Source organism: Hevea brasiliensis, unplaced genomic scaffold, assembly GCF_030052815.1.
Source record: "Hevea brasiliensis isolate MT/VB/25A 57/8 unplaced genomic scaffold, ASM3005281v1 Scaf578, whole genome shotgun sequence".
Lineage (NCBI taxonomy): Eukaryota > Viridiplantae > Streptophyta > Magnoliopsida > Malpighiales > Euphorbiaceae > Hevea > Hevea brasiliensis.
In genome coordinates this window covers 695-22,321 of record NW_026615115.1, presented here as the reverse complement: position 1 = coordinate 22,321, position 21,627 = coordinate 695, and the positions used below count along the sequence as shown (strand labels likewise).

The 21,627-nt window shown below is 28.9% G+C and overlaps 1 protein-coding gene across 2 annotated transcripts; it reads right to left on the bottom strand.

The window, feature by feature from the left end:
* Positions 1 to 634: 634 nt before the first annotated feature.
* On the bottom strand, positions 635 to 4,686 carry LOC131168758 (ankyrin repeat-containing protein At5g02620-like). Of its 2 annotated transcripts, none has more exons than XM_058142594.1 (5): positions 4,575 to 4,686; positions 4,148 to 4,256; positions 3,199 to 3,781; positions 2,699 to 3,108; positions 635 to 1,589 (listed from the first exon to the last, which is right to left on the bottom strand). In XM_058142594.1, exons 3-5 carry the CDS (start codon positions 3,533 to 3,535, stop codon positions 711 to 713), a joined length of 1,626 nt encoding a protein of 541 aa, XP_057998577.1. In that variant the 5' UTR covers positions 3,536 to 3,781; positions 4,148 to 4,256; positions 4,575 to 4,686; the 3' UTR covers positions 635 to 710. The 2 variants fall into 2 exon arrangements, with proteins under 2 accessions (XP_057998577.1, XP_057998576.1); XM_058142593.1 differs by lacking the exon at positions 4,575 to 4,686 and adding an exon at positions 4,384 to 4,522.
* Positions 4,687 to 21,627: the final 16,941 nt, after the last annotated feature.

The window sequence follows — 21,627 nt, the reverse complement described above, 5'->3', positions numbered from 1 at the left end:
ACTATCCTCTACAGGGAGAAATTATATTATAAAGTTATTATTCAATATGGGCATATTACATAAAATGATAAGCCAATAAAAATTTAATACATATATAAATTTAAATGTTAAATTTTAAAAAAACAAAAATTACTTGATAATTATTTAGTAGTTATAATTTTATAAAATTCACTTTTATATATATATATATATATATATATATATATATATATATATTAATTTACCATTTTAAGTAAGATATTTTAAATGAAATCACGAATATATTATATAATTACTCCTCCAGAAGACCATATTATGGCCGTATCTAACATGGATCCCACAAGAGAAAATTTTACATCCTTTGCATGTAGACATAGGTGGACAAAAGATTGACATGAAACTTGAAAGGTGAAATCCCACTCATTTGATAAGTAACCCATTACAATGTAGTGAATTGGCTAAATGGACCTTTGGGGACAAAGGTCATTACAATTTTGACATCACTCTACTTACTGCCGGTTGGTGTGAGCGTTGATTGGTTGGGTTTAAAAAATTAAAAATTGAATAAGTTAAAATTTTTAACAAATTAAACTAAATTGAACTAAAGAGAAAGATTTAGAAGGACGAGCCTAACCACTCTTGAAGCCGATAGATTTAGAAGTCAACTTTATAAAAAGATTAAAAAAAATGAAAGATGCAGTATGCAAAATGAAGATCACATATGGGAAGTATTAAATTGCATACATTTTCTTATATTCATTGTTTAAGATATCTGTATCTGACATCATTGACATTGAAAGTGAACGAGACCAGCTTCCGAATGATGATCTTCGTATGCTCCTCATATTTGAGGCTTCAATCCGATGCTTTATTACCCAGTAACACATTGTTCCTAGAGTTGTAACCATTATACTTGCTCCTACGATTGTAACACTAATTGCCAACCATTTCTCATGTTTTCCCACCACAATAAATGACAGAGCCAAGAATGCTACTGATATAAGTGCACAAGCTATCCACATCAACTTGTTAATAATCGCCATCATCTGCTTCTTTGCCTTGCTTTCTATTGCAACAACTGATGTTTGCACCACCACAACAGCTAGAGAAATGAAGAGAGCAATAGAATCGAAGATGAAGAATATTATAAATGGAGCTTTTGGAGCAATATTTGCTTCCCCAAGGAATTGTCCTGGGGGAATATCATTCACATCATCGACATATTGGCCAGGGACAGTGAAGATTGCAGCAAAGGCTACTGTGGCAATGAGGACGGCTACAACAGTTGTCGAGTTGATGGCATTGTTAAGACCTTCTGCATGCATTTTGTTAACGCGTTTAGCAATGCCTTGCACTCGCCTGCGAGTTTGACGGGTGTGTTCCAACTGGTTGTGAACTTCATGTCTTATGTCACTCACAGTTTGTTTCAATTCTCTTGCAGGATTTGTTGCTTGTGGCTTAATAAATTTGGCACTCTGAACCCCATGTTCCTGCAAAATTTCTGCAATATCTGGGTGTCCAGTTTTCTCAGCAGTATCAAATGCAGTTTCACCGGTCTTATTGACAGCTTTTATGTCTGTTTCGTTGTGCTTGAGTAGCAAGTGCACAATCTGCACAAACAAAACACTACCATGTCTATTAATCCATTTCATTTTTTCAGGCATAAATGGTATTCGGATTTCGGCTATTACATATACACAGGACACTAGCTTACCTCATTTGTTTGACCACAGATCATGGAGTACTTTGGCATAGGTTCAAAACTTTCAGTAGCCACTTGTATATCTTTTTTTAAAATCTCCGTTACAACACCATAAGAGCAATGTTCATATACTAAACTTTGTAACAATTAAGATACGTTTTTTAGTGCTTTAGTAAGCACCTTCAGGACAACAGCACAGGTTTCCAAAACTAAATCCTTCCAAATTAAGGAACAATCTAGAAGAGCTAACAGTATATATTTAAATCAGCAAACTCTGCAAGCTGACATCAGGATCGCAATTTTCAAGTTCTCATTCCACAACTTGAGGTTTAAATAATCAGAATCTCAACCCCACAAACTTCCAATTTTGACTTTATAACCATTTTCACTATATTATAGTTTCCACTAAGTTCAATTAATTGCAGCAAGTTGTCAGATATGTCAGGCTCTTGTGTAGAAGTCAACAGGCAATGCAATTTCAACAACCGACATGAAAAGCGTTTATCCATTTTATATTAGAAGAAACAACAATTATGCAATATGCATAGCATTGAAAAAATACAGCCCTACAAATAACATATACGGTTGAGGAATTTGTTCCTTAATATGCCAAAATCTAACAGGCTATTAAGAGGATTTGACCAAAATAACAATTAGCCAAGTGAATTGCTGAGCCTGACAGAGCAAAACTTCGCCAGTACATAGATCTCTCAAATCATGAGGAGGTCAAAGTAATTTTGTTGAACTAACACTGTTTCACTATCAATTCTTGGTAAAGCAAAACCCAATCTTTCTACAGTGCAATTAGCCTTGAATACTACCTCTTCAGTTTCTTATTAGTCACATGTTCTTAGCAGCTAAGCAAAGTATCAAGGCAATCAAATTAAATAATTGAGCAATTTGATATAAACCCAAAATTTCAGCACTGGCATTCAACTCCTTGGGAAAGTATACTAAATGATCTACGGAACAAGAATAAAGTCACCTTTTATATATTAGGGGAGAGAATCCATTCACCTGAACTCTTCCTTTCCGAGTTGCTATATGCAATGCTGTGTTGCCCTTGGTATCAACTATGTTCACCGATGAAGGTTCTGCATTTATCAATTCCTGTACCACCTCAACATTTTGCCCCTTCACTGCCATGTGAAGTGCTGTCTGCCCCTTTTTATCTATCCTTGTCACTATCCCAGGCTCCATCGCCACAAGTGCCCTAATAACCTCCAAATGTCCATTTCTAGCTGCAGAATGCAAGGCAGTTTTCCCATTGCTTCTAGCAATGGTTGCCAGGCTACTCCCTGCACTCAACAAAAAATTCACTATCTCTATATGCCCTTGTGTCGCAGCCGTATGTAAAGCCGTAGTGTTTGATGAATCAACAGTCATAGCCAATTCTGGATGGGCCTCCATTAGAATTGCCAACATATCTGGAAAAAAACAAAAAGGCAGAACTAATGCTATCTTCCTTAAAGATTAAAAAAAAAACAAAATCAAACAGCTGCACTATTGGAACATACCTAAATCCCCTTGCTTGGCAGCAATGTGGAATGCATCAAACCCATTTCTTGCTTTGATACCAGCACCAGCAAGATCATAATATTTAATCATTTCCCTAACTAAATCAACATAACCATATTCAGCAGCTACATAAAGGGCAGTCTCTCCTGACTGGTTTTGCTTCTCTAACAATTCCGTCAATTCTTCCCCCAAGGTATCAGAAAAGATTTCCATTACAGCAGCCAGATTTCCTGCTCTAGCTGCAGAATGCATTGGTGTATCATCTTTTTTCCCTGTCAATTGCTTGGTCATCTTTTTCCGAGGAGCTGGATTATGCAGAGGAGCTGTTGGCTCCATTTTGGATCCACTGATCACCTCCTCTTTCTAACAATAGTCAGTAACTCAGGCCTTCTTCTTCTTTCCAGTAAAAACCCAGATCAAAATTTGCATCTTGTATAATCAAGAATCATTATTGATTTAAAGCGACCCAGATAATGATAAAATATTGAATTTCTTCTGCAATTCAACAATTGCAGATTCTTCACGGCCTATTCCTGCCTCCCATGATTGGCTCTGCACTTTCTCGCATACTAAATTACAAGCCTGTTTTTTTTTTTTTTTTTTTTTTTTTAAAAAAAAAAAACTAGAGTTTCAATTCTGGTGAAACCTTATATAAATCGGTAATCCCCCCCAAAAAAAAGCACACATCTTCTCTCCCATTATCAATATAAAAATAAAAAAAAAATAAAAAAAACTAGAGTTTCAATTATGGTGAAACCTTATATAAATCGGTAATCCCCCCCAAAAAAAAGCCCACATCTTCTCTCCCAATATCAATGCCAATGGCTACACCAGCTCATCCATATCATTAAAAAAAAAAGACTTAAAAACAACGAACCATAATTTCCCCTCAAAAAAGAAGATTGAATAAAGAAAATGAAAATAAAGGAAAAGACAGCCATTTTTTACCTGGGTTGAAAGGACAGAGCTTGTTTTGCTCTCCTCCATCAAAAACCAAAGAATCCATATAGTTTAGAACCACTTTCTAGAGGGAAAACTCAATCAGAATCGAAACACACTGCAATGCATTTTCGAAACATAACAAACACAAACGTTTAAGTGGGTTAGATTATTCAATATTGCAAAGAAGGAATAACAATTATATAAGAACAACAAGCATTAGGCCAAAGAGACATGAAACGCACGTGTAGGCAACAACTTTATTTGAATCAAAGAAACCAAATCCTCAGATACACAGTATTATAGGAATCAATCTTAGCTAGACTTTTGCAATGGTTATTATAATTATCAGAACGTTAATATGATTCACCTTTTCTTGTTTTTGGAGAGAGAAAGAAAAAGGCAGAGAGAGAGAGAGAGAGAGAGAGGCAAAAACCAGAGGAGTGGTGTTGGATAATGGACGCCAACGGCAATAACAGAACCAAGGCCGTAAATGCGTACCAGAGAGCGAGTATGATGTAGTTGTTTTTACCTTATGGCTTGTTTGGTTGACTCACTTCTTGGCCGTTTATCAACTTTTCTTGTTTTTATGTATTTTTCTTGACGAGGATATGTACTATTGTTTGATGCTAAATTACAAATGAAAATACATAATTATTTTTTTATGAATATAATGTAATATTATTTAAAATGGCACGTCAAATCATATTAAATAAATAACATTCTTTAATCTAAGGAATTTTAATTTTTTATAACATTTAACTTACATAATTTTCATTATATAATAATAGAAAATATTTTTTAATTTAAAAATATATTTTTCACAATTAAAATAGCTAATATTATGACTTTTAAATATAATTTTAATTTTTTTAACTTAATTGTCCTAATAAAATATCATGAAAATTATTATAATTATTTTTATTAATTACAAAAAATAGTATTTTTCCTATTTCAGAAAAATTAATATCTTTTCATATTTGTCATAAATAATTATTTTTATAATAAATTAAATACTATATTTTTCATATTTCACAAATAGAAAAATTCTATCATCTTTATGGATGTTTTTGTATTATTGCTATTTGTATTTAAAAAATTCATAATTTTAATTTAACATTTTATATTATTTTATCAATTTTTTCTTACCTAACAATTAATAAGTATATTTGCAGCCAACTTTTTTGAAATTGGACGCTCTGCATATTTTTTTATAGAGTTTGCCTTTTATCCTAAGTATTACCTTAAATTAACAAGTTAGCCCTTAATTTTAAAGGAAAAAAAGGAAATTTTGTAAAGAAGTTTAGAAAAAAAAAAGTTCAGGGTAAAAATAGCTTTTATCCAACTATAATTTTGAAAAAATTTATTATTTAATTTTTATATTTTAATAAAATTAATTATTTAATCTCTATATTTTAAAAAATACATTATTTAATTTTTATATTTTACTTTAATTCAACTATTTAATTTTTTTGTCAAATTTTCTATAAGTCTATCAAGTTAAATTATTATTTTTTCTCTATTTTAGTTAAACTAATTAATTAATTTTTATATTTTAAAAAATATTATTATTTAATTCTTTATTTTATTAAAATTAATTCATTAATTTCTGCATTGAAAAAGATATTCCTTAATAAAAATAAAAATTTTACGTTATAGAGCTTAAATATGAATTTATATTTTTTTTAATTATTTAAATATTTACATTCAATTCCTTGAGTTTCACTTTTATGTTTTCTCTATTAGAAAATAAATTTTCTATATTACTGCCTTTACTACTTGAGATGTAAAAGAATTAATTAACTTTTTTCTGTGTATAGCTTGTATTAATTTTTATCAAAAGATGAAAAATAAAGAGAATGAGTGAGAAAATATTATGGGTGCAAATGAAAAAAATGTGAAAAAAAAGAAATAAAAAAAAATAACAGAAAATAATAAAGAAATGAGAGTGAGAGTTTCAAAATAATTTAGATATAAACAAATAATAGGAGGGATTAAAGGGAATTAACGGAATTAAATTATATAAATTAATTAATTTAATTTTAAAAATATAAAAATTAATTAATTTATTAAAATAAAAAAGATTAAATTATATTTTAATTGACATAAAATCTTTGATAAATGATGAATTTAACCAAAAGATTAAATAAATTAATAAAATTAAAATATAAAAATTAAATAATATATTTTAAAAATATAAAAATTAAATAATTAATTTTATTAAAATATAAATATTAAATAATAATAATTTTTTTTATAATTTATTTCTTTCCCCCACTCAAACAAAGTTAGTAAGAGATGATTGGCAAGTGCATGAACCCAATGGCCATCAACATCAACTGTCCTGCTAAATAATAACTCCAAACCCCTTTTCTTTCTCTTTCTCTCCACAGTTGACTAAGCTGAAAAACATGGGCCTCAAAATTCTAATGGAATAAAACTTAAATAAAATAATTTTGAACTAAATTAATCCAAAATTTTCATTTAATAAAAAATAAATGTATTTTTTTATAAAAATTTTATTTTTAATTATTTAATAATAAAATATTTATTTCATCAATGAGATCGATAAGAATAATAAAGAACTTTATATTTTCTAAATAAAATTAAGTACTCAATTAATTGAAAAAATTGTTACTGAAAATACTTTACTTTAATAATAGACCTTTTTTAATGTGAGCAGAATAAGGTTTAATTTAATAGATTAAAAAATATTTGTAATTTATTACAAAAATATGAAACATTAATTTTTATTTTTAAATAATCAATTAAAAATAAAAAATAAAAAATTCAAAAAGTCTACCAAACACGAACTTAAGAAAAAAAAAAATCTACCCTAATCTAACAATCTAGGGTTTTTCTTCTCTTTCTATCGAATATCTATTAATCCCAGCTCAAATCAGAAACTCATCAATCTAGAAATCACAAACCCCAGCTCAAAAATCACAATCAACGATCTTGAACTTCGGTTACCTTCAGCTTCGTTTTGTATATTTGATTTACTAGATCGTGATCAAAATTATTATTCTTCTCTTTAACTAATTTGATTAGGAATGGGAACTGATCGAATATTTATGAGTATTCAATTCAATCAAACCTTAGTAAAATGAGTTTGATTAGTATATAATTAAGTTTGTGATACATTTGAATTTGAAATTTAACATTCATAATGGGTTCGAATCGGATATGAATTTTACATGTTGTATTTGTTATCCGATTTATTTATTTAAATATTTAATTAAATATAAAATATATAATTTAATATTTTTTATATTTTTAAAATTATATTATAAAATTTTATTAGTGATAAATTTTTAATTAATTGTAATTTTATTTATGATAACTAAATTTTTTTAGTTGTAATCTATATAATTTTATATTTGATAAAAAAATATAGAAATATATATATAACTAAATTTTAACATTTGAAATAAGTTTATTAATAATTTTTTTAAAATAAATTATCATATATCAATAAAAGAATAAAAAATTAGAAAAAAAAAACACATACACATCCTAGTGATTTTAGAGATATCGTTATTAAAATTTTTAAATTTTAAATATAATAAATATTTTTTAAAATAATTTTTCAAATTTTATTAATAATTTTTTAATGAATAATTATTTAAATATGTATTAGTACAATTTAAAAAAAAATAAATCACAACTTCTTAGTCTAATTGAAAATGTAATTAAAAAAGATTAATTTTTATAGATATAAAATATGATGAGTAAAATTATTTAATACTTGAAATTATAAATTTAAAATTTTAAAATTTTTCAGAAAATGCAATAAAAATAATTTTAGATAATTATTATTTTTCATATGAGACAAGATTTTAGTAGTTAAAATTTGAAAAAATTTAGATAAAAAAATTAATATTTAATACAATAAGTTAATTTTTAAGATAAAAAATATAAAAATAAAGGTAAAACAGAGCTTATTATATATATGTAGATTATGAGGTTGGTGGTATTAACATATAATTTATTTACCTCTTATTTTTATATATAAAAATAATTTAGAAAATTAAATATTATTATCGTTGTATGTAAAAAAGGGGGTGAAATCTAATGGTGTGATTAACGTGGAAGGGATTATATTATATATTATATTATGAAAGATAGAGGGCTACAATAAGGAGTCCAAAATAGATCATTTTAATATTAATTGGTGGCTGATTATATGACTATGTGAATTAATTATTTGGATTCCTTCGATTTTTTTAATAATATTTTCTTTATGGCTTCCGTAAATCGACAATTTAATGATTAAAATTGAAATTTTTATGTTCAAATAATTAGAGAGAGAAATTAATATTTGTTTATGGAAGGGAAAGAAAAGTATACTTTCATTACTTATTTTAATCACTAATACGAATTGAACATAGTCTATAAAGGAGGCTTCATTTTCTTTTTCTTTTTTCATATAATAGAAAATTATAATATATATATATATATATATATATATATATATATATATATATATATATATATATATATATAACCACTTTATTGCCATTAACGTGTATTTTTGAAAATAATTAAAATTTTATTTTATAAAAATAATATTCATTAATTAGAAATGATCAATTAAAAAATTTAAAATACAATGTATTGTTGTTATTTATAACTCTAAGGTTCCTTTTATTCGAAGGAAAATATTTTTTAAATTTTTTAATATTTAAAATACTTAAAAAAATTGATGAAAAAATATTTTTTAATTAAAGATAAAACTAAGTTAATTTTAAGAAAAATGACTTCTTTTCTAAAATAGAAAGTGATTTTCACATTTTAGATTTGGTAATTTTATTAAAAAATAAAAAGACATTTATATGTGTGAAATAAATATATAATATTAATTTAGTATTATAATTAAATAATACAAAATATTTTTAGAAAAAATATTTTTCAAGAAAAATATTTTTTATATATAAGTTATTTTCTGTAAAATAAACATAGTTTAAAATCCTGTTTATTTTGTAAAAAATAATTTGTATGTAAAAAATATTTTTTATAAAAATTATTTTATAAGAAAATATTTTTTATAAAATATTTTTTATTTGATTGTAATATTAAATTAATAATATATATTTATATTATACATATATAAATATTTTTTTATTTTAATAAAATTATTAAAATTTAAAAAATAACTCCCACTTTTAAATAGAGGAAATAATTTTTTTGAAAAATAACTTAATTTTTTTAATTAAAAAAGTCCACTAATCTATTTTCTCTGTGTCCAAATGCTAAAAAATATAAAAATTATTATTTAAAAACTATTTTTACTAAATAGATTTTTTTTCTCCATATATTCCTAATTATAGCAGAAAATATTCGCTCAAAAATAAGTTTTTTTTTTTTAAAAAAAAAAAAAAAAAAAAAAAGCGTTACGCCGACGCTTGATAACACCAATTCGGAAATTTTTGCTTAAATTTTTTACATAAATTGGACCCATTTCGCGAGTAACTTGTTTTCTTCTATTCCATAAGCAAATTTATTTTATTCTAATTAAATAATATTTTTATTTCTTTTGTTATTATATGAGTTGATATATACAAATAATAAGAATTTAATATTTAGAGAGTAAGGTTTAGATTTTTATTTACATAATTTACTATTAAAATTAATATATTTATATATTTCAATAATTCAATGGTTTTAATTATTAATTTTCAAGGAAAGAAAAAAAAAATCAATTAAAAAATATTTCTAATGGTAAAGAAGTTCCTCAACAATCACTTTTGAAACTCTAATTTTTTTTTTTAAAAAAAAATCTTTTAATATTTTAACTCTTAAAATTACTTAGTGAATTACTTATAATTTTCAAAAATTTGTCAACAAGAAAACACCAATGATCTAACCATGAAAATTGTCATGCTTAAGGTCAAACCAAATGTTAATAAATCATATTTAATATGACAAAGTATGCTAACTACTCATTAATCCTTATTATGTCCACACTCATCAAATTTCAAATTACAATATTTAAAGAGAGTCCTACATGTCATTAGAGATTTACAGTAAAACTTATGACTATTATTATATTTGCAGTTCACATTGGAGAATATGAAATCTATTAATACCAAATAATTTTTTGTACACACTTAGGCTGATCGTTGATACAGATTGTTCTCACCACCATTAAGATCATTGAATGTAATTGCGTGGATAGTAGTGAGTTTGAAGAAAAAATTTATTATTTTAAATGTTATTGAAAATTTAATTTAAAAAAATTGTTTTATTATTTAAATATTTTTATGATCAAAATTTATTAAATTTAATATTAAATTATTTTTTAATAAATATATTTAAAAAATATTTTTTTAATAGCAACCCTAACAATAATTCTAAGGGCCTTTTTAATATTACTTGTGAAAATGAAAATTATTTTTTTAAATATATTAATTAAAAATAATTTAAAATTAAATTTAATAAATTTTAATAATAAAAATAATATAATAATAAAATAAAATTTTAAATTATTTTTTTAATAATATTTAAAATAATACTTTTATTAAAAAAAATAATTTAAACCATCCAAACTCATTGTCCTTCCCCTCTTCCCAGCAAAAAAGAGATGTTGAAATAGTACTGAATTTCTAATAACCCAACCTAAGTAGAATTTCTGGTGAGGTCCTTTAAAGGCAATTAAGGAGGGAGGTGTGGGAGTCTGACCCATGAGACGGCCTAGATCATCAAAGACAATGGAGCAGCAAAATCCCATGTAAATTCATAAAGAAGCTAGAAATCAGAAACCCGTCCTTGTCATAAGATTATTGAACGTCAAAGCTTCTAGTAATATTTGAAGAAGGGGAAAAAAAAAAGCTATTAACTTCATTGAATCATAATTTTCAATATCAAATCAAAAGTGACTTTAATTTTATAATATTAGACTAGTTTGCATGTTAGTCTGTGCTTCAGTGTGAGGGTCTTTGTTTAAAAACCTTTTGTGTGCTGAGTTGTTTGTACTTGAGCAGAAGTAATGGGAGGAGACCAGGCAGCGATGCAAAGGAGTTATGGAGGTATCTTTTTCCATCTACAAGAAGTTGGGTTCTTGGACCTAAAAGTGGGTAATGGTTCAGTTCAAGTAGGTTTCTCCATGAGGTTGAGAGGGCTTTTCTAGATCTGGTTGTTTAGTATTTTCAGGATCTGCTTCTTCACTATGGTTGGGAAGGCCATCCCGTTTGGCTCACAAGTACCTTGAGCTCTGCGGCAGCACCTTGTCATGGCGTAGAGTTAAGCTTCATGTTTTTGAGATGATTTGGGAGGTCTATACCGGTTGATGGTTTGGCTGTGCGAAGTTGGGTGTCTATGGATACATCTTGTATTGCAGGGTTGCTTGGTTTGACTCCAATCTTTGCTCGGTTCTTCCAGTGGTCAGTAACATGGGCAGCGGATGGCAGGGTGTTTTATGGGTTCAAATGTTTCTTTGTAACTCTAGAGTTCTAGGTTGGGAAGAGTCTATTTGTGGGCTGGGTTTAATTTTAAGCCTTGAACTTTACTCATTTAAAATATATTAAATTTAAGTTCAATTTAAGCTCGACTTATTTTAAAATTTATTTATTTTATTAACGGATCAAATTTTAACTTGGTTCGTTTTATAATTTTTTTTTAATTTACAAATAAATGCATACATTTTTTTTTAAAAAAGTATAGCATAAAAAATATAAAAAAAATTTTATTCAACAAAAAAAAAATATACAGAGTCTTTAAAATTTTTAAAATTATTTATTATTATTATATTAAATAAAATTTCAACTTATTAATATTATTATTATTATTATTATCATGAGTCGTAGCCATCCTGAGCATTACAATACAGTTGTTGAATTTCTTCCGAGAAAAGGCTCATCTGATGAAGAGAAAGGCAGCAGGTCCAACATTTAACATCCCGGCAGGATACACCAATAAAAAGTGGCTACACTGCAAGGAAATCAAAAGCCAAACTTTAGATTGTTACTGGAAATTTACTTTGATGATACAGGTGGTTATTAATAATTTTAATGTATATATATATTTTAATTTTAATATATAAAAATAATATTATATTTTAATTTTTTATTAATTATTTGAAATTTTATTTTTAATATTTTTATTTTTCAAACTTTTTAATAAAAATTTTATAATAGAAATAATTAAAATCTATTTATATATAATATAGATATAAATATATATAATTAATATATGTTAATATATTGTTAGTTAACTTATAATAATCGCTATTTATTATAGTATTAATAGATGATTATTTGTTTGGAAAACAATATCACTAACTAATGTTTTAAGAAATACGGGCTTATCAGATACTAGTATATTAGTTATGCGCTTCTCTGACTTCTTTCAAATAATTGTGAAAAATTGACTAGACTAAATGTAGTTTCTTCAAAAATATTATTTCAGATTGAACAATAATAGTAAAAGAAATTGTAATGATTGTTAAAAATTTATGTACAAGGCTTGAAAAAAAATGCGAAACTTAGAAAATTAAAAGACAGATAAAATTAAAAATAGATAGATTGATAGAGTTTATTATTGTTGTTGAATCGTTTGGTTGGGGTTCTTCATTTTGCTGCATATTTGATTTTTATAGCTCTCCTCGTAGGTACTTAGAAGCATCTAAAAAACGTCTTTTACGTTGCTCTATATTTAATTTTTATAGCTCTCATTGTAGATACTAGAAAACTCTGAAAGGCATCTTCTCATGTTTTGTAATTGCCGGTAGTTACTTGTTCACTCTTTGAAACTGCTGTCAATCTCCTTATCTCAGATAACTATCCAATAATATTTACTTAATAAATTATCTTAGGTCATTAATTAATTAAATTAATAAAACAAAATCAATTAAATTAATTTCACAAAAAGTCAATTTAATTAATCTTTAGGCTTAAAAATAATTAATAAATAAATTAATTATTTTGATATAAACAGTAACTATTAAATAATTTATAACTTACATTTCATAAAGAATATTATATGATAACACTATGGAAGAGAATATCACGTGTTGAATATCACGTGTTAATTATGTGGTAATACTAGGAAAAAAAATACAATGTACATATATATATATAATCAACTCAGCTAATCTTTTATCCAAAGAATTTGGGGTAAAATTTGATTATTTACAGAGAATCAATCCATCAAGGTAAAAGAATTGCATTATTAACTTTCAAGGCAAGCAGGGGTGTGGGATGATATTTCTCAAATGCAGAAGCTTTAAAGATGCAGCTCTTTAATTTGGGGGACTCTCTTATCACAACCCTGCAATCTTTTTTGGCAGAATGATGCATGCATTAACATTTAATAGAAATATGGCTCAAGCAATAAATTTGAGGGGAGCATAAGCCTGGAGACTGGGACCATTCAAAATGACTTCTTGTAGCGAGTCAATTTTCAATGACTACCCATAGAATGACATAATGCTTCCAAAATCATGATGTCCAAAAGAAAACATGCATCACAGAATTAATAGCCTCAACCATTGATCGCAACCAAAAGAGAGGATGCAAAAGTTCCTTTCCAGATTCTATACATCTGGCAAAAAGTTAGGAATGTGGATCAAGTAACTTTTTGAAATGTAACAGTGCAAGGATATATCAGAACAGCAGCAACTGTTCGATATATTTACCAAATGGGTTTGATCTGGCTGTTGGATATGAAATCTCCATAAACTACTCCAAACTTCTAATCTAAACACCACTTATATTCGGTAAAATGTTCAGTTTCACCCCTAATAATAAGGCATCTTTGATTTATCCAATTTTTAATTTTTTATTCAAATTAACTTTAAAGTTTTAATTTAAATTTAATTTATCTCTAAATTAAAGTTTTTGACTAAATTTCTTGATTTCTTAATTTAGACCAAAATTTTTAATTTTTGAGCTAAATTTCCTGATTTAGCCTAAAAAATAAGAAACTCAAATTTTTTTTTTTAAATTTTTGGGATAAATTGATTTAAAAAATTGATTTTTTTTATGGAAAGGTAACATTTCATAAAAAAGAAAATGGTACTTGGGCTAAAGCCCAAATACAAAAGGTTAAAAACTAAGCTTGACTAGCAGACACAACAAAATTAAGTCCAAGCTCACAAATGACCCAACCCAATCCTCTAAAACAAAAGACCCCATACATCTCGCCACTAGAGGGCTCAAGCCCAAAATCAAAACCATATTTAAGGCAGATCAACTAGTTAGACACTCAGCAGCTTTAACGCCACCTACTTTGTCCACAGGGCGCCACTGGGAATCTAAAATCACACAGGGAAGAACAAGGCCATGCGAGGCAGAAGCCTGTTGAGGAGACCAAAGAAAACATCCACCATGACAGCTAGTAAGCCAGGCTAGGATCCAACAACTCATCAAGCCTGTTAATTATTGAATGCTTTCATTTTCAAACCAGCAACACAACAACATGCAGTGGCACATGGTGTTCGCCTGTCACTCTTCCTATATATATTGGCTTTAACAAATATGCTTACAACAGAGTGTGTAAATATAACAGTTATAGCAGTAATAGATTAAGGATATTAACTTATATGATTAGGGTTTCTAGAGAGAGTTTTTTTTTTCTTTTATTATTATTTTATAGAAAAAGGAGAGCTAGCATAAGCTTAAAAGAACAAACTAATCTCTTTATAAATGAATATGCAACACCTCAATATTATATGGTTGCACTAACATTTATGAATTACATTATAATTCTTCTCTTCTATAACTCTCGTTGTAAAATAAAAAATCGCTTTATTTTAATAAATTCGAAGACTCGATGTTCACAGAATTTTACATTTTACAAATTAAAGCTCAAGAAATTGTGTTATTATAAGGACTCAAATATGGTGATAATGGATAAAATTTATCTAAAAAATTAAAAATTTATTAAATTTTAAAATGTAACAAGTGAAATATCATAGTTTATGTCAATTAATATGGATGAAAAATTATCAAATAATTAATTATTTTAATATTTTCTTTTTGAGAAGGTAAAAAAACGAAATATTAAAATTATGGCATTTAGAAAATTTACATAAAACCTTATAACAATGATAATTGATAGAAATAAAAAAAAATTTGATATTGATAAGAGATAAGAAATGTAATATAATTAAAAATTTTTGCATAGTTATATTTTACTAATATTTTTCTATTCCTTAGGGAACCAAAACATATTAGTAGTAATATTACTGTTATATTAATATAAATATGAAAATTTGAGTTAATAATCACAAAATATAAAATCATCAAATAAGCTTAGAAATGACAATGAGCAGGTCAAAGGCGAGGATCTAAAGGCAATCTCAGAAAAGGTATTTTATTAAACTGTGATCTTGGGTATAAATAACCCTTACAAGATAAGGTTTGTTATGATACAGCTATTGTAACAACACTTAATGTTTATCTCTACAAAAATACACCTTTATCTAATACACCCTCTCAAGTTGAACTATCGATATGGGAAGATAGTCAACTTGGTTCGTAATTGTTGAAAACGCAGTTTAGTCAACGGCTTTGTTAAAACATCAGCGATTTGATCCTTTGTAGAGATGTATCGAACCTGAATATCATTAGACTGAACTTTATCACGAACAAAATGTACATCTATCTGCACATGTTTCATTCTGCTGTGATAAACTGGATTTACCGTAAGGTTTGTAGCACCCAAGTTATCACTCCAAAGAACAGGGATTTTAGTTTGTACCCCCAATTCTTGTAGCAAGTTTCGAATCCAAAGTACCTCAGAAGTTGTGTTTGCAATGGCACGGTATTCTGCTTCGGTTGATGAACGCGAAACACTTATTATTTCTTGACGCCAGAGACTAGATTAGCCAAGATAAATAGCAAATCCGGTCGTAGACTTGCGATCCTCTATCTTCGCCGCCCAATCGAATCACTATATGCGAGATTTCATAAGCAGATGATGGTCGAAGAAGTAGGCCATATTCAATTTCTCCTGTAAATAACGAGTACACGCTTCACCGCTTGCCAATGTTCCTCGGTTGGTCGATGCATATACTGTGCTAATCTATTTACTGTAAATGAAATCTCAGGCCGAGTGAAGAGAAGATACAATAAGCTGCCAATGGTACTTCGGTATAGCGTGGGATCTCCAAAACCAGAAGAAGAACATTGTAATCTGGAACTTGGTGCTTGCGGTGTAGTAACAGATTTGGAGTTTTCCATTTTGCATTTCTTCAATAAATCCAGAATATATTTTTGGTGAGTGAAGAGTAAGGTACCATTCGCCAATGCGCTGTATTCCTGTGAAATAGTGTAGACGTCCCAAGTCTTTGAGCAAAAATTTCGACCTCAAGTGCTGCTGCAACTCCTTTTCCAACATTTCACTAGTTCCCGTCATGAGCAAATCATCAACATATGTCAAGCAATAAAGCACATCACTGCCTCGCCGAAAAATAAATAGAGAGGTATCAAGCTTGGACTGCACGAAGCCAAAGTGAAGAAGAGCTTCTTTAAGACAGCTATTCCATTGACGCGGCGCTTGTTTTAAACCATACAGTGACCGTCGAAGTCTGCAAACATGGTTTGGCTTTGTATCATCAATAAAGCCTGGAGGCTGTTGCATGTAGACCGGTTCGTCTAATTGACCATGTAAAAAGGCATTAGAAACATCATATTGTTTAACAAACCATTTTTGAGAGACTGCAAGACTCAAGATCAATCTAACTGTCACTGGTTTAACAACTGGTGAGAAAGTTTCACCAAAATCTACACCAGGTCGTTGGTGAAACCCCTTTGCAACAAGCCGTGCCTTGTAGCGTTCCAAAGAACCATCTGAATTTTCCTTGACTTTAAACACCCATTTGCAGCCGATTACATTAGCATGTGGTGGTTTTTCAACAAGCTCCCAAGTCCCAAGCTGAATTAATGAGTTAATCTCATTATCAAGTGCCTCACGCCATTCTTTAAAGCGCTTTGCTTCTGTAACTGTGGCAGGTTGTAGAGGTGGTGTAATTGCTGACAATGTCCTGGGCTTTGAATGACCTGTCTTTGACCTTGTAAGCATAGGATGAGTATTCCCCAGTGGTGCAGGTAGAGGAAGAACTAGAACCGACTGATCTGGTTGTACCATTGGAGACAGTTGCGTGTCTGACAAATTCGAAATAGGAGCAGGTAGGGGCTCTGAGTCTGAACCCGATGCAACAGAAATAATCTCAGTATTAGAAACAACATTCGGTTCACGTTGAGAAGACACTTTTGGAAGTAAATGTACTGGTGGTGGCCCAAGAATACCGCGGCTTGAGTGCACAGATTCAGGAACATTATTATCCTGCACTTTAAGAGATTTAAAAGGAAAATTATGCTCATCAAATACCACATGTCTGGATATATACAACCGTTTTGCCAAAAAATCATAGCACTTGTACCCCTTGTGCACCAAACTGTAGCCAAGAAAAATACATGGTGAAGACCTATTTTCCAGCTTATGTTTATTGTACGGACGCAAATAAGGATAGCAAAGACATCCAAAAGTACGAAGACTGGACAAATCAGGCAAAGCTCCAAACAATTTTTCATAAGGCGATTTATGTATTAAAGGAGTTACTATCCTATTAATCACATAAGCTGCAGTTTCAAAAGCAAAATCCCAGTAATCCAATGGTAAAGTAGCAAAATTCAACATAGCCAAACCAGTTTCCACAATGTGCCTATGCTTCCGCTCAGCACAACCATTTTGCTGTGGCGTATAAGGACAAGACAAACGCAGTGAAATCCCATTATCAGCCAAGTATGTAGCAAGAGACCGAAATTCGCCTCCCCAATCACATTGAAACATTTTTATTTTGCGATCAAAGAAAGTCTCAACAAATTTTCGAAACTTAATAAATGTAGACAGTACATCAGATTTTCGTTTGAGACAATATAACCATGAATATTTGCTGAAATGATCATAAAAAAGAACATAATAACGATTACCATTAATAGAAGGAACAGGGGAAGGACCCCATACATCAGAACAAATAAGTTCAAGTGGAGCAGACGCATTAAAAGTAGACAATGAAAATGGTAAACGATGTGATTTACTAACACAGCAAGATGAACATAGTTCTTTTTTATTGGAAGAAAAAATAATTTTATTATGCTTCAAGGTTGATAAAACAGCTCCATCATGAGCATGACCCAGGCGAGAATGCCAAGACCGGAAAGAAATATGATGCATAGCAGCAGTCGGAAGACTAGATGCTGAAAGTTTATAAAGACCTTGTTCAACTGGACTTTTGTGAAGAACCTTCCTCGTGGGGATATCCTTGATAAGAAAACAGTCAGGAAAGAACTCAAGTGAGACTTGATTATCATTTGTAAAATTTAGAACGGACAGCAAACTAAATGGAGATTGAGCAGAAAACAAAATATTGTTCAAACGAAAATCATGATTATTGTTCAATATTGTACTGCCTACATGTGAGATGGGAATTGTATTACCATTGCTTACTGTAACTTCATCTGGTCCTGTATATTCAGAATCAATCGTCAAGTTTCCAAGAGATCCTGTAAGATGGTGTGTAGCACCAGTATCAACAATCCAAGGCTGTGGCTGTGCACGATATCCCTGTGAACCTGAAGCAGCATTCCAAGCGTGAGCCGAACCAACAGGAACCGAAACTGTATGATAAGCTTGTGGTGGTGGCAAAACCGTTCGGCGTTGACTTGGACATTGTCTGGCAATATGACCCGAACCATTACAGTTATAACAAGTAGCAGAACTGAAAAACTGACCCTGAGATTGCTGTGGTTGAACAGTAGGCATCTGATAATTCTGAAACCGACCACCACTCTTACCGCCTCGATTACCTCGACCACCACGCCTTCCACGACCATTCGAATTAGAAAACCCCATCGCAGTTCTTGATTACGCGTTGTAAGCAACGCGATCATTGGAGAGAACTAGAATTTTCATATTTTTCTGCTGCAATTCTTGAGACAACAATAAACCATACAATTCGTCATAAGAGGGCATCTGCGGTTTAAGCTTCAATGGAACGCACAAAGGGCGATAGTCCTGTCCCAACCCATCAAGAATCGCTCCAACAAGATCATCACTTGAAATCGGATTATTAAGTGCAAGAAGTTGATTACTAAGGGATTTTGCTCGCTGCATATAGACTTCAATCGAGTCTGTATTACGTTCCAAATGATGAATTGCGTGTTTTAAATGACGCACCTGGGCAGTATTCCCAGCCGCAAAACTCTGCTCTAATCGCGTCCAAATCTCCAATGCAGATGTAGCACCAACTGAACTCGATAACAAAGCTTCAGAAAGAGAAGCGTGAATCCAACTCATGACGATCTGATCCTCACGAAACCGATAGTATAAGTTTGGATTGGGATTAGAATCGAGCGGGTAGGATTCGGTAGAACATAATTTTTGTCGATATGTTTATCAAGATTATAGCCACGCAATAATGGTAGCATCTGTGTCTTCCAAATAACATAATTGAGAGGAGTAAGCTTAACATGAATCTGATTGGAAACATTGGGAATAGTAGTCAAAGAATTTGAGATAATCGAAGAAGAAGAAGAAGAAATAACAGCAGGAGAAGGAGACTCATCAAGAGCAGACTCTGTAGACATGATGAAAAACGAAAAAAAAAAAAAAGAAAGAAAGAATTAACAAGAAAGGTGTTTAAACCCTAGGAGTGCTCTGATACCATAAAGGCAATCTCAGAAAAGGTATTTTATTAAACTGTGATCTTGGGTATAAATAACCCTTACAAGATAAGGTTTGTTATGATACAGCTATTGTAACAACACTTAATATTTATCTCTACAAAAATACACCTTTATCTAATAGGATCGCTCCTCTCGTTCTCACCTCACAAGAGTTCGAGGTCAGGGCAAGAACTTTCCCGTCAGAGCACAGGCAGGACAGGTTTCCTCAGGGAAGATTTTCTTGAGGAAAGTTTTTTTATTTTTTTCATTTTAATTTATTAGTATATAATATAAATTTATTTATTTATTAAAAATAAAATATAATTAAAAATGTAAGTTTTATACATTATTTTAATAATATATTTATATATTTTATTAAAATTATAATATTAAATATATAAAAATAAATTATTTTTTAATAAAAAATAATAATATATTATTGTGTGAGACGAATTATGAAATTTCAAGATGAGAAAATGTCTTTCTGTTTTTACCCTACACAAATTAAGATCAGAACGGAGCCCAAAAAAATGATCGAATCAAGTAAGGGAACTTTCTCGCCATCCCTAAATAAGCTGGATATAATTCTACAGCATTGAAAGTGATAACGATACCCATTTGTACAGCATTGAAAGTGATAAGGATGCCCATGGAAATCATGTGGTTGTATCCTATTCCAACTCTAACTATAGTACAGCTAGTATCCTCTACCACTAATAATCAAGTGCAAGCCTGGACAGTTGACTCTAGAGCAAACTATCATCTTAATACTGAGAACAGAAACCAGCAACTCCACTTCGTACTTTATATGGTTCTGATAGCGTCGTTATTGGCAATGGTAAAATATCTTCTAATCTCTCACAAGGGTTCTTCCTCCACGTCTCTCAATAATCATTCTTTTTAGTTTGATAATCATCTTTCTATACATCTATAAATAATTATTTTTATCTTATAATTATTGCTTTTTTTTTAATAGTTAATATTACTTAATCTTTTAGTTATGAATTCATCGAATTCTTTTTAAAGAATTGGAAATCAGCAAAAATGTAAATAAATTTTAATAATTAATTAATATATATATATATATATATATATATTAAAAATACATATATTAAAAATACAATTATTATCTCACCAAAAAAAAAAAAATACAATTATCATGATCTTACTCGATTCAAAACTCCTGTTAATAATATAACTAATTAATAAGGCTATAATAATTTTGCCTCATAAACAATTTATTTTCATACTTAATAATTTGGAGTAAATTAGGCTATCATGAAATTAATTTATTATTAATATGTAATACTATTTTGATTCCATAGCATCGCATATTTTGCGAGACCTATCTATATTTATTGGCGAAAGGTGTGGGTTGACGGACCACTCTGGCTGAAAGTTTCAAGTCAATTATGATTTAATGCCGAAAAGAGGATTCTGAAGCTTTGATATGTGTGCAGAATATAAATTTAAAATATAAATATATAAAATTTATTTATTTTAAAATTTTTATTTTATTATAAAATCATATGCAAAAATTAATATTTGATCCGATAAATATAATAAATCATTATTTTATATAATTTTTCATTAAAATATGAAATTGTAATATTTTGTTATTCTTATCATAAAACATATAATTAAGATAATTTAAAGATAAGTCTATTTTTAGAATTTTGTAATTTATTATTTGTTATACAATAAGTAGACACTCACTTACAATTAAGATTTAAATTTTTTATTAATTTAATTATTTAGCCATATAAAAATTCTTTTCCTTTCTTTTTTACCATAAAGAAGTTTCGCCTTGTATGTTACTCT